This window comes from Euprymna scolopes, chromosome 5 (genome assembly GCF_053919585.1).
Source record: "Euprymna scolopes isolate OS-2025 chromosome 5, ASM5391958v1, whole genome shotgun sequence".
Classification (NCBI taxonomy): Eukaryota; Metazoa; Mollusca; class Cephalopoda; order Sepiida; family Sepiolidae; genus Euprymna; species Euprymna scolopes.
In genome coordinates, this window is record NC_136486.1 from 81,097,329 (window position 1) to 81,112,300 (window position 14,972).

General features: G+C 35.3%; 1 protein-coding gene across 4 annotated transcripts in view; it reads left to right on the forward strand.

Moving 5' to 3' along the window:
* The window catches only part of LOC145276886 (dnaJ homolog subfamily C member 5-like), a 125,035-nt gene that overhangs the window by 49,245 nt on the left and 60,818 nt on the right, over window positions 1-14,972 (forward strand). For all 4 annotated transcript variants that reach the window (XM_080128318.1, XM_080128315.1, XM_080128316.1 and 1 more), the window contains exons 3-4: window positions 12,386-12,442; window positions 14,689-14,841. In XM_080128318.1, the coding sequence (XP_079984444.1) occupies window positions 12,386-12,442; window positions 14,689-14,841 (210 nt within the window). The remainder of the gene's footprint in view (window positions 1-12,385; window positions 12,443-14,688; window positions 14,842-14,972) is intronic.

Consider the following 14,972-nt stretch of genomic DNA (forward strand, 5'->3'; position numbering starts at 1 on the left):
TTTATGTAGCTTTAAATTGTTCATATTCTTCCATTATAGTATTCATATGAAGGATATATTATATTCTTAAATTACTTAATTGAAGATACCAAAGAGACCCTAGATGATGCCATCTATTAAAAGTAAATCATCGATGACTCATAATCTGAAAAATTAGTGGTCATCAAATATAAGATAAGAACCGCATTTAATTAAATATTTTTCAAAATAAAAAGCAAAATTCTTTTAAAAATTGAATATTAGCACTAAATTATAAATATTTATCCAAAAGGTGAGAAGACAGAAAAAAGTAGGAAAAAGAGAAAAGAAAGCATTCAAATGAGAGAAAAGAAATAGCAAACAGCCTATTTTTTCTCATATTATTATAATGATCATGGAAGAGGGAAAGGGGTCTTATATTTACATGCGTGGGAGGGTGGTAGAAGGCATGTTTACACTCTTTGTTTTTTATTTTTCCGTTAACTTGAACATAAACTGTAAACATATTTCCCATTTATTGAGAAGCTGTTCATAATAATATGATTATAATTTGGTAAAATCTGTGCTTTAAACAATGCTAAAAATAGCATACATTTTATTAAATTAAATTTCTGTGAAATTTTATTCACTCAAGTTTTCAACTTGGAAATTTGTAGTGAAAATTTACTTAAAATTCTATACTTCACCTATCAAATTGAAGAATAACCTTTTTTGTAAGATAGAATGATCTTTCAAAGTGAATTAAATAAGTGTGAATGGCACAGATGTTAAAAAGAAGACAAAAATTTTGAAAAAGTATAACTAAATGCACTTTTCATTAAAATAGTTTAAATCAACCTACAAAGAAAAAAAATCATCAGACAAGAAAAAAAATTATATCATTAAGAAGAGGAAGGATAAACTTATTTACACACTAATTTCATAGCTATAACCTGAAAAATACCAGAGAGATCGTAAGTTGAATTTTACAAAAATTTCACTGTTTTTACCCATGTTTACAACATAAACAGGCCAGTTTGGCTTTGCTACTTCAACTTTCCATTTATGCTTATAATAATATATTGACATTTTCCAAAGAGGTAATGAACTTATATAGATCTAGTTGATTCCTTTGCTCTTTATGGCAGTTTTTTATGTCTACAACTTGGGAAATGTGTAGTGAAATTGCCCCTGAGACGTTAACGTGGGAGTGATACTGATTAATTCAAAAACCTGACTCGCACACTTTAAGTTTTTGAATTTAGTGAAAAAATGCATTGACAGAATTAAAAAAATTTTATTTTATTTTTTTTTTTTTTTACAAAGGAGTTGCCACTTATCAAGGCTCAAAGGTCACTTGAGGATAAGGGTTTATGAATGTATAATGGTAGTTTAGTAATCGTTAATGGGTAGAATTGGGATTAGGAAAGAAGCTTTGTTCATGGAATCTGCATTTAGAATTAGGCGCAGATAGAGATTGGGAGAAACTGTTGATAGTGTTGTAACTAGTAGTTTTTTTTGTGTGAAAATTTAGCAAAAGGTTTCAGGGAAGATAAAAGGGTATCACCTATTAGGTTTTGAAGCTGGTTTTGAACTGTATTGAGGTAAATTAGGGCACACTGAGTAGTTCCTGTCCAGATATGGCAACAGTATTCTATTTTAGGATGTATTTGGGTCTTATACAGGTAGAGAATTACATCAGCAATGAGATACCTAGTGAAGCGTTAGAATGTGACCTTGTCAACAGATTTGATGCATGTGTTCCATTTCAAATCAGGAGTGAAAGTCAGATCCAGAAGCTTGTCAAGACCTGATACTTCCCCAAGACAAGAGCCATTCATTTCAATTGGGGCCAAATGGGGGTCAGAGAGAGAGAGAGTATCATGAAAAGGGAGAAGCTTGGTTTTAGATACATTAAAATTAATCAGCCATCTTTTTCCTCATTGCACCACGTGCTCAAGATCAGAAGATAGAGAATCAGATTGATCTTGATCATTGTTGGTCTTTGAAGTGTTGCTATAGATTGTGGTGTCGTTTGCATAGATGTCTATAAATTATCAAAAAATGTGATTTGGGAGATCATTGATGAAGATCAAGAAGAGAGTTGGGCCAGGATGGAATCCTGATACTATGAGCTCCTGATTTCTGCCCATCAATGGCTACTCTTAAGCCTATCAAAGAGAAAAGATTCAATAATTGAGAGGACATTTCCAGCTATTCCATAGCTGAAAATCTTGTGAAGTAGACCTTTATGCCATATCATATCAAAAGAACGGTCTTCTTGATGGTTAATCCATATTGAAAACAATAGTGTAAAATTTGAAAAGTAAATAAAAGATTAGCTAAGTTATTCACAACCCCCCCCCCCCAAATAACTAAGGAATGAGGAAATGTCTGAACAGATTTTGTGATTGACCAACAAAAACATCTTAAACATTGGCTCTCACTAGAGGGCAGGTATTTAGCCCCCCCCCCCCCCAGTATAGAAAATAGAAGAGTACAAGAACATTTTGTAGCGTCAACTAAAATAAGCGATGAAAATTCCTTTTGTGTTTTTTTTATTTTAGTCTTCAAAGGTGTTTCCAGAAATGCGAGGAGAATTCTCCAACAGAACGATAAGAGTTTCCCTTTTAGTCTTATATAGTGTGTCTTCGGCAAAGGAATGGGGTTAAACATGTTATATTAGTCCTCGCGCAAAAGAACAGGACACAAAATGTTTTAAATAATAATAGAATAACAATAACAGATTTTCGCTGGCAAGGACTACTATTGACCGTAACCAGTTATACAGTCCTTTTGAAATTTTCATCTCTATTTTTCTCATTATGTACTGAATATTTGTTAATGAAACCTATATGAAATATGTTCCTTATTAAATTTTAAAGATTTTCTATTCTGAAAGAAGTTTTAAAAAATTTAATCTAAAAAAGTTATTTTAAAGTTTTTGTTAAAAAAATTCAGATTTTCTCATTATTCAGACCTGTATTACAAAGAGGGAGTTGCAAAAAAATGAGTTGTGGTGTGAGGAGAAATACAAACTGAAACAGAATATTCACACCTGTAATGATACAAAGAGGGGATTGCAAAAATGAGTTGTGGTGTGAGGAGAAATACAAACTGAAATAGAGAGGAGGAGAGTTTAAAAATATAATTTTAAAAACATAAGATACAAGTTAGAAAAGCATTTCATCCAAGGCATGAAAATTGTTAAACAAAAGGTTTTTACTATAGGCTTTAAAAATAAAGGTACAGGGTTCAATTTGAAATTTATTTATCTTCAAAGTGCACTTTTATAAATTTTACAAAGTAAGGTATAAAAATTTAATTTAAATTGAATCAAAAAATTACCTTGGATTTATTTTATGTAATGTACATTTTGTTGCAATTTAAAAACAATCTTTCATCTAGCAATTAATGATATATCATTAATTGCTAGATGAAAGATTGTTTTTAAATTGCAACAAAATGTACATTACATAAAATAAATCCAAGGTAATTTTTTGATTTTTTGCAAATATGTTGTGTTTACAATTGTTTATTCAAAGACTTCTGGAATCGTTTTGTTATCCTTTTATTTAAAATCAATTTTTGTAATTTAATCAATATCAACAGAAAAAATTGATTTACTCATGAAATAAGAAAAAAATTGCATATAGTCATTTTTATATAACACATTTTCTCAAAGCTGAACAACCAAATACAAGTTTTAGTAAACAAAAATCCAAAGTTGCACTTTAAAAAAAAAATCATTGAAAATTTTATATTTATATATATATAAATATAAAATTTTCAATGATTTTTTTTTGAAGCTGAAATGAAATATTAGGGATGACGCTTCTCATAGAAGAAAATTGGAGTTTTGAGAAAAATGTTTTGAAAAACCTCATTCTATATATAATATATATATATATATATATATATATATATATATATATAGTTTCAGTGCCTTCTTGACAGCTTTTCTGTGAATCACCCACTCCCCACCCAACCACATGTAAGGCTCAGACATACAATTCTACTCATATTGGCAAAGTTTAAAAACTTCATAAAATAAAACTCAAATCTGTTATTTTCTTTAATTTATAACTATATTACACATACACACTAATTATTCCATTAAATAATTTTTAAAATTTATTTGAATAGATTTGAAATTTTTATTAGACTTCAATGTTCACAATGTGGAATGGTTAACCCACTCAAACAAGACCGATGATGAGGGGCGGTTCTGTCACGATTTCTTCGTTGCTTATGACCTCACTCAGATTGTTCACGAACCCACCTGTGTGCCCGACACTGACGGCCAGTATGCAAGTCTCCTAGACCTTTTTCTCACAACTTGCCCTGAGCTATGTTCATCTTTCATTCTGTCTTCACTGGAATCTTCCGACCACTCAGTTGTATCAATAGGGATAAAAATGAAATGTAATAGGTCTTCAGACACGCCTTTCCATCGTACAGTATATTGATAGTCTATGGCTGACTGGGATAGCTTCCGTACGTGTATATCAGACCTACCTCTGCATTCCATGTTTAAAAAGGATGTATCCTCTATAGTATCAGACCTGATGGAATGGTTAATTGTAGGTATAGATCATTTCATACCCTCGAAAAAGTTCCAGTAAAAGCCTAACGGCCAGCCGTGGTTCTCTCCAGAATGTGCTGTTGTCATTGCACACAGAAATCACTTGTAAAACTATAAATAAGCGACATAAAGGTCCCATATACGGATTACAAACATTCAATAAACATTTTTATCACAAAGAAATGGCAAGAAAATTGGAACAATTACCAAAACAATAAACTCTTTCAAATTACGTCTATACTTAAAAAAAAAAAAACCTTCTAGATACTAGAAAATCACGTAAAGAAGAAGTAGTCTTATCACGTATCTGGATAGGACACGCGTACATAACTCACTCCCACCTACTAAAAAGTGAAGAACCCCCCCAAATGTATACCATGTCACGAACCTTACACAGTGAAACACTTTTTACTTGACTGTCATGATCTCACACGAATTCGTCAACACTACTACAAGGCTACAAGCTTAAAAGAACTCTTTGATAAAGAAAATCCTAAAACCATTCTAAATTTCTTAAAACAAGCAAATCTTTACCATAAAATATAAAAACCATCAAATAACAAACTATACCAAAACATTGGCCGAATATACCCAGCGAAAATCGATTCTGAAAGTATAAAAAATTTAAATCTTGTATACAGCATTAAATGACCCAAAGAAGGTTGATATGCTGGTTAAACAAACAAACAAACCATTGCTTCCAACGTAATAAATGTACTGAGACTAAAGCCGCTTTCAGAACTGCCAGCAACCACTGTAAAAAAGTAATAAAGAACTCAAGAAAGTTGTATGCTGTCTGTCAAGTCCAAAGTAGCTGAGCAGCGACTTGGTTCCCAGTTTTGGCAAATAGCAAACATAATCCTGAACAGAAGCGTGTGCTCTATCCCAACTGTCATCAATGGACCTGAGGTAATCTCGTCAGCATCAAAGGCAAAAACTTTGCAGCTAATCCTACTCTTTGCAACCAAAACCGGCAACCCCCAGTATTTCCTCATGTATCAGAAAACCCACTATGCGACATAAAAATACCTGTATGTGATGTCAAGCTAATCAAAAACCTTGATTCCAGTAAAGCAACTGGCCCTGACTGCATTCCAATTATACTGCTCAAAAAGCTTCAACCAGAACTAACTCCCATACTTACAAAACTATTTAAGCATTGTCTTTAGTAGAAATGCTTACCAACACCTTGGAAAATCTCATCAGTATGTCCTGTATTTAAGAATTCAGGTGATCGGTCATCTTCCTTTCAGTACAGGCCAATAAGTTTTCTGTGCGTCAGGAGTAAGTTGCTGGAATCTGTATTAAATAGAGAAGTAGTCAACCATCTCAACAAAAATAACCTTCTTAGTGACACTCAATATGGTTTCCGTTCTGCTAGATCTACAACAGATGTGCTTACAGTTATATCTCATAGGATTAGCTGATCTCTCAACAGAGGCCTCCTTTTAAGGCAATTGCTCTTGAGATATCAAAGGCCTTCGATAAGGTATAGCATAAAGGTCTACTTCACAAGATCTCCAGCTATGGTATAGCTGGAAATGTCTTCTCAATTAAATCATTTCTCCCTGATAGGCTCATAAGAGTGGTGGTTGATGGGCAGAAATCAGAAGCTCTCAGTATTAATGCTGGAATCCCTCAGGTGTCCATCCTAGGCCAACTCTTTTCCTGATCTACATTAATTATCTTCCAAATCACATCCTTAGATCATTCGTAGACATCTATGCTGTTGACACTACCATCTATGGTAGCACATCAAAGGCCGTAAACGACCAAGTTCTCTTTGACTCTCTCTTCTCAGATCTTGAGCACATAAGATACAAAACTAAATAAAATACAAATTTTCATAAGTATTAAAAACCCCTCAGTGTTGATGACAGGCTGAAAACATTGAGACCTAACTGAATACAATCGCAGCTTTCGTGGTAAAGAAACATCTTTTAATTACCACTGCTTAGGAAGCAATTAATATAAAATACAGTCATTGCTTATTCACCAACCCTATTTTCCTGCTCTTATTTACTTATACTGCTTCCCTCTTTTTGGAAATCATAATTTATCATTCTATGGCTAAGTGTAATGGTTAAATATAAAGCCTATACTGGCCACATTTTTATTGTTACTGATGTATGTTACTAAAATAACTGGCACAAATGTCATTTCTAAATGTCTGCTTAAAACGGTTAATACTTGCCTCCAAGACCCCTGCCTCTGTCTGCTTTGCATGAAAACATTACAAACCCTTATACCCCGAAAACCCCTCCTAATCCCTGTATATCTATATTGTATAGTAATGCTGTATTCTTGTAAGTATATCATCTCTTCTGTTCCAAGTGGGCGAAAAACAATTGCTCCTCTCCCCAGACTGATGTAAAATCACATACTTTGCATACACCTTGGGAGGAGTTTTTAGCTTTCGGTCCTAAACAATAGAAGGCTAAGCTTTTTAAAAATTGATAAATACTAAACATAGAATTCTATTGCTAAGGCATGCATTAGATTAACCTATATTTATACTCTATAGAATAGACACATATTATCCACAGTTTTTGTGCCCTGACTATAAGTAATCTATATTAACTAGCAAACTACATTTCTTTCACTTGATGGGAAATGTACTGGTGATTATCTTTACATGAAAACTAACACCTAACTGCATTTCAAAACCCACCCTAACCCTTATACTATAATTTTCCAATTAGTCACTAATCCAAAAACCATATTTGATCTTTGTTCCTAGTAGAAATTAATTTTAGATCTACAACCCATATTTACACATAACTCCTTTCAAAACGTAACCACATCTTCCAATCTAAACCCTAATCTGATGAGTGTAACTTCAAAGCAGATACTAATTTTTGGAGACTAACTCTATTAATCCTAACCATCCATGCGGGGACATAGAAATACCTGGCCTTGAAACCAGGCACGGGGAAAACCTACTCGGTGCTGATGGACCCGTAGATCTGATCAGGTCATCCATCTAGGAGAAGGAAAACTCCGATTTATAAACCTGTGCCACTGACCTCATACGTCTTGACACAAAACTGGGGAGGGAGGCATCCTCAGTCCTGAATGACTATCTCCCTAGAATTGGTGACTTGATCAAATCACCGGTTTGCAAACCTAAACTGCTTAAGGAGTAGATAGGCTCTGCCTATCACCCGGCTTCCATACTCCTTCTTTGCCTATTAGCCAGGAGCAGAGGTGTGGCTGCAGAGACTCATCAGAGACGCCCAGTGCTTAGCCTGGTTTCCTGATTAGGGCAATGAATGCCCCCCCCCCCCCACATTTGCCTCATTCCCTTCCCGTACACCTGGGCATCTTGGGAGTGCTTGTTTACCATGCATGCTATTATGATTGGACTGGGCCGCGCCTGTCAGACAAGTTTGAAGGTACCAGTTTGACAATTGCTGGTTGCTGTTTCCGACTGACAGTACAGGAGCCCTAACTCATTGGTAGCACTTAAAGCGGCTGCTCTATCATCAGTTGTATAATATCAGGATGTTTGTAGTGCCATGTCGCGCATGGAAAGGGACCCTGCACTCATCTCTGGTGGGCATTCCTGAGGCGACATTCCTGTGGATGAGGAGCCGGCTGATGGTCTACTGGTGTTGCATGATGGTGGCTATGCACATCCGTTTTGCATAGCACCTCACCCTAGATCTGAAACTATGAAATAAAATGAAATTACAGTTCAGTCCAAAAAAACGTTCAAACCACACTCAAACAATTTGCCTCCTCCCTTGAGGCTTGCATTTATAAATATCCAAGGACTTAGAACTAACTTAGATGATGTAGAATCATTTCTCCTAGCAAACTCCCTGGATATCTTAGCACTAAGTGAAACTAACTTGCACTCCTCCATCCCATCTAACATGTTTGGTTATCTTCCACTTTGTCGTAAGGACTCTGACAGGCACATGCACAAACTTGGAATCTTTATTCATAACACCCTCCCCATGTCTAGGGAATCTAAACTACAATCAGGTGACCAGCCCTTCATGTGCTTTAAACTAACTTTACAACATAGCGTTAGCTACCTGTATTTTCTTTATCGCTCTCCATCAACCCAAAACTATACTATAATCAATCATGTCTCTGACAGCATAGATGTAGCACTCTCCCTTGACACTAGTGCCCAAATACATGTATTTGGTGACTTTAACGCCCACCACAGAAATTGACTTGGCTTCTCTAACTACACTGACACAGCTGGTAGCATCATCCATAACTTTGCTATATGCCATTCCCTGAACTAAACACCCTCCTCTTTCCCATCAAAAAAGGAAGAGTTTATACCTGGGGGGAATGATATCCTGACAACAGAACAGATAGTACACTATCCCCCCCCCCCACCCCAAAATGAATAAGATAATCATGAAAGGATGGTATCATGGAAACAAAGCGAATGTTACACTATCTCAAGACAATCTCATGACACAAATACTGATATTACATTCCCCTCTCCCTTAAAAGAGGATGTAAAACCCATGAAGATTACTCTATCCCCTTAAAAAGGAAGAGGTAATTCCTGAGGATGGTCTAATGACAACAAAATAATAGATTAAATTATTTTTTCTATTCATTTAAAAATCCCTTGCAATAAAAACCATTATTTTTGTGGTTTTAATTGGCCTTTTTGACTAAATTCAAAGTATATTTCTCGCCTGCGACCTCAGATATTTTGCTATCAATGAAAATATTGTGTGTATATGAAAAATATGACCATGCAAAATTATAACTGTATATTACATTTATTAGAAGCTGTTTATATAATAAATATGCAAATTAAGAAGACCTAATTGTGATTGGTTATTTGCAGTTTCCTGTGTATATACAATACTAATAGTGTGACCCAATGTTGCCTGAGATTGAATTAGGATCACCGATTTTCCACACTTCCAATACTTTGTCATCGAAATTGGTGAAATCGTCCATTTTTCAATCAAATCATTTAACTGCTTTAGTCGAGGACCCACCACAGTGCACGAAGAGGATGCTTCATATGCCTTCCTGCAGTGACTTAGATCACAACCTACTGTTGATTTTATAAAATCATTTTTATATAATGGTTTGAATTAAAGTTTAAAATGCGAGGACCTATTGATTTTATATGCTGAGCCCCTTTTTTTACACAGTGATCACCACTTATTAAGGCCCGGAAGCCACTCAGGGATGAAGGTTATTGCAAGTACATTATGTTAGTGTGGAGATTTGATGAAGTGTTTACTTAAGGGGGCCGTTCATTAGGAATTTGTTAACATTGGACTTGAAGACATCCAAGTTGTAGTCTGGTGGGAAGCAGGCAGACGGAACAGAGTTCCACAGGCGTGCAGTTCTAAGAAAGAAGCTTTGTTCATGGAATCCGCGTTTTGATTTAGGCACAGATATAGAGTGGGGGAAATTTTTCACAGTGGATTCAGCTAGACGGGTGTTTTTCGTGAAAGATAGGCGAGGGGGGGGACCAGAGATTGGAGTTCAGACGAGCATCTGCCATGGAAATAACGATAAAAAAAGGACAGGCTCGCAACGTCTCTTCTGTGGGAGAGAGGTTGCAGGGTAGAGAAAAGGGCATCCCCCACTAAGCCACGGAGTCTATTTTGTACTCTGTCAAGGCAGGATAGACTGTTTTTAGCAGTTCCTGCCCAGATATGGCAGCAGTATTCCATCCTTGGACGTACTTGGCTTTTATATAGATAGAGAATTGCATCAGTAGTGAGATATCTTCTGGAGCGGTAGAAGGATCCCACCATCTTTCCAGCGACCTTGGCAACAGACTTGATGTACGTGTTCCATTTCAGATCAGGAGTAAAGGTCAAATCCAGAAGCTTGTCAAAACACGGGGCCCTCACCCAGACGAGAGCCATCCATCACAATTGATGCCAGATGGGGATCCGTGCGTTGATGATGTAAGGATAGGAGTTTGGTTTTAGATGCATTAAAGGTAACCAACCACATCTTCCCCCACTGAACCACGTGCTCGAGATCAGAGGAGAGAAAATCAGAGAACTTTGTCATTTACGGCCTTTGATGTGTTGCCGTAGATGGTCGTGTCATCAGCATAGATGTCAACGAATGATTTAAGTACGTGTTTAGGGAGGTCATTGATGTAGATCAGGAAGAGAGTTGGGCCCAGGATTGACCCCTGAGGGACTTCAGCATTTATATTGCAGGCCTCCGATTTTTGTCCATCTTCCACTACTCTTATGAGCCTATCGGACTCGGAGAGAAATGATTTAATGATTGAGAAAACATTTCCAGTTATACCGTAGCTGGAAATCTTGTGAAGTAGACCCTTATGCCATACCTTGTCGAAGGCCTTTGATATGTCGAGCAATTGCCCTAGAAAGGTTGCCTCCGTCGAGAGATTTGCTAATCCTATGAGATATAACTGTAAGCACATCTGCTGTAGATCTAGCAGAACGGAAACCATATTGAGTGTCACTAAGAAGGTTATTTTTGTTGAGATGGTTGATTACTTCTGTATTTAACACAGATTCCAGCAACTTACTCATAACACACAGGAGACTTATTGGTCTGCACTGAGAGGGAGATGACTTATCACCTGAATTCTTAATACAGGGCAAACTGATGAGGTCTTCCAGGGAGTCGGAAAGCACTTCTCCTTAAGGCAGCGCTTAAATAGTTTCGTAAGTATGGGAGCAAGTTCTGGTTGAAGCTTTTTTAACACTATAATTGGGATGCCATCAGGGCCAGTTGCTTTACTGGAATCTAGGTTCTTGATTAGCTTGGTGACCTCATGCATGGATATTTGTATGTTACCTAGCTTGTTCTGTGTTATAGGAGGAAATATGGGGAGTTGATGGCCTTCGTCGCATAGGGTAGAATTAGCTGCAAAGTTCTTTGCAAATAGTTTGGCCTTGTCTGATGCTGATGAGATGACCTCTGGTTCATTGATAATGGCTGGGATAGAACGCACACTTCTGTTCAGGATCCTATTTGTTATTTGCCAAAACTGGTGGGAACCAAGCCGCTGATCAGCTACCTTGGATTTAACAGACTGGGCATATAGCTCTCTTGCATTTTTTATTACTCTTTTACAGTGGTTGCTGGCAGTCCTGAAAGCAGCTTTAGTCTCAGTGCATCTATTACGTTGGTAGCTATGGAAAAAGTGATTTCTGTGCGCGATAGCAGCAGCAGCACATTCTGGGGAGAACCATGGCTGGCTGTTAGGTTTTTGTTGGAATTTTTTTAGATGGTATGAATTGGTCTATGCCTACAATTAACCATTCGGTCAGATCTGATACTATAGAGGACACTTCCTTCTTAAACATGCTTGTGTAGTGATAAAACTTGTAAAATGCACTTGTGATGTTAGGCTTTATCAGAGTGTTAACTTTGTTCAGATTGAACTGTTCTTTTAATCAGTTTTTTATCGATTATTGATTTTTTATACTTATCAGGGGCATTCTGAAACCTATCTAAGGACACTCCTGGATACATAATAAAGTACATTTGTATGAAATTTCAAAGTCCATATGGAACAAACTAAGTGCCTTTATTTCAAAAGTCTATGTTGTATCATAGAATTAAATAAGTACAACCTATTTTGATGTTTATAGTTTATTGCATGTATTCATTTAGATATCTGAAATAATTTATCATGAATTTTGTACATTGAACTTTTTTTTCTTAACACATTTTTGAGAACAAAATATTTATTTTAAAAAAAGTGTTTTAACAAACTTTTACATGATTCTAACTTGGGTATTTAGAACTTTTCCTTCTCCATATTTTCTTTTATATCCCAACCTCATTTATATTCAACAAAAAGAAATACTGTTATTTCAATTTGTCTTTTATTTTTTGTTTTTTCAGTTGGCATTAAAATACCATCCAGACAAAAATTTAAGTAATCCTGAAGCATCAGAAAAGGTGAGACTTTCTAATATATATCAACCTTATCCTTAGAAAATGAAATAACCTGAAGACCATTTAGTAGAAGAGGAATAGCAGACTTGCCACTATTTACCACACTATTATTCATTCTCCAAAAATCATGAGCGCTAATCTTTTGGGATGAGATAGTCAGGAACCCTTTAAGATTAGCTAGACTTAGTCTCAAAAATTGCTCTCTTGCAGGCATTGCTAGCTCTTTTGTAGGATTGTCTACAAGTTTTAGAACCATCTCAATGATACTAGTTGAAGTAATGATTACGATGGGCAATAGCAGAAGCATAAACATGTGAAAACCAGAAAGGAGATTGAGGTTTCGTTTGAAACTTGGAATGAAAGTGTTAATTCCAACAAGAAGCCAGTCAGTAACCTCCTTTGCAGCATCATTCGGAGACATACCAAAGATAGGACCTCATGAGATGTAACATTGGAAGCTGCAAAGCCCATCCCAATCAGCCCTCCAGTAGTTAAACGTTTTCCTATAGAAGTGATGATCAGTTAAAGACTTAACAGAAAAATCGATCTCAACATCATCAACAGTAGAAAAGAAGAAACGGAACGAGGTTCAGGAACGGAAGTGAGAAAAAGATCAACTAAGAATGATAACTGTCATTAGCAGGAAATTGTGTAAAGAAGGTGACAATTTTGGACAAAACGTGAAACAAAGAAAAGTTAAAACAGATTTTACCAGCTAGATCTGTGTGATTAGAGTGGGGAAGTCAGACAGAATGATGAGCATTAAAGTCATCAAAAACAAAGATAAAGCTTGATGGATCAATGCATTATCAATACTGCTGTATATAGCATCAACAACTGAGCAGTCATTGTCAGAAAGTGAGTGATAGAAAAAGAATAAGTAGGAAGTAGTGTAATAATCTAAAAGGACACCCATGAGATTCAAGACTGGGGACACATGAAAGGGGGAGATCCTTGTGAAGAAAAAGAGCAACACCATGTAAATGCATAGGAGTCTAAGCAGACAATCTACATAAATCAATATAAAATATTAATTGAAAAATCTAGGTTAGACTCGCAAAGAGCAAGGATATAAGGTGATTTGCAAAAAAGAAAAGACTGAACATCGGGAAAATTTGCCCTGGTTTCAAGAGACCTTATGAGTAGCATTCAAACTCCTGGACTCCAAACAGGCTGGATAAAAAAAAAACCTTCAAGGGTCCAATAGGGGTGGAAGGGGTTACTAGGCTATCTATTTTAAGAGCTTCGGTGTCAAGAGTGAACAGAGATTTTACAATATAGGGGGAGGGAATCAGTACTGGTAGTATCTATGTAACCAAATATATGTTAAACTAGAGTGTGTCTCCTTTTTAATTTGCTTTATTTTATTTGATCAGTAATCCTTATAATAAATTTGCGTATATACAACAACAATAATACTCAAAAAGAACTAATAACAATACCCCACAGTAAATCTTATTGACATTAGTGTACTTCTATCTAAACTAAAATATCTGTATTAAAAAAAATTCTTTGAAGTTCTTCCAACCAGAAAGACCTGATCAACAATATGAACATGCCTATACCATTAAGATTCAAATAAACTGAAGAAAAACATACAACTCCTTTGTTGAATTGTTGCTCCTTATACTAAGAAAAATCCATTAAATATGACTGCTGTTAATTTTTTGTGCACTGATGTTTATTCTAGTATGATATATTTTTTTTATAGTATGTATTCGAAAAAGATCACTGTAAATGAACAATAGACCTGAAAAAGACTGGTGGAGGAGGAGGAGGTCACCGCATCTGAAACCTACTATTAACACTGAAGAGGGCAGGAGTTGAAGAAAAACAATGTAACAAAGATTGTTTATTGGAATTTAAACCAAATCTCCATTGTTTTCTAATAAGTTTTCATTTCGTGATCAATTTTTAAGTGGCAATTGTTAAAGAAAATTAGATATTGTGTGCAAAGTTTTGTATTTTGAAATTTTTTTTAGATGATTGATAACTTGTATTTGAATTATTTATTATTTATTGATAACTTGTATTTGAATTATTATTTATTGATAACTTGTATTTGAATTATTATTTATTGATAACTTGTATTTGAATTATTTAGATTATTGTTCTTATTTTGAACAGTAATCATTAAATGAAAATAATCATGTTTTGCTTTATTATTGTGAACAACTTTTTCTTAAAATTATTTCTCTTTTAGAAGAATTTTTACTAAATCCTATTTTTAAAATTTTTTTCTTTTTTAGTTTAAAGAGATCAACCATGCACATTCTGTCCTCAAAGATAATGCAAAACGACGAATATATGACCAGTATGGATCTCTAGGTCTGTATGTGGCTGAAACTGTGGGTGAAGAAAATGTCAGCTTGTATTTTATGATAAACAGTCGATGGGCAAAGGTAGGTACAAGTCGCACAGAAATTAAAATGTAAAAATTGTAAGTGCTCATCTAAAAACTATCACTGTATAAATGAACGCGCATAAAAATGTGCATAAATGTTGTATTGCTTGTATGAATTGGTGTTGTAAG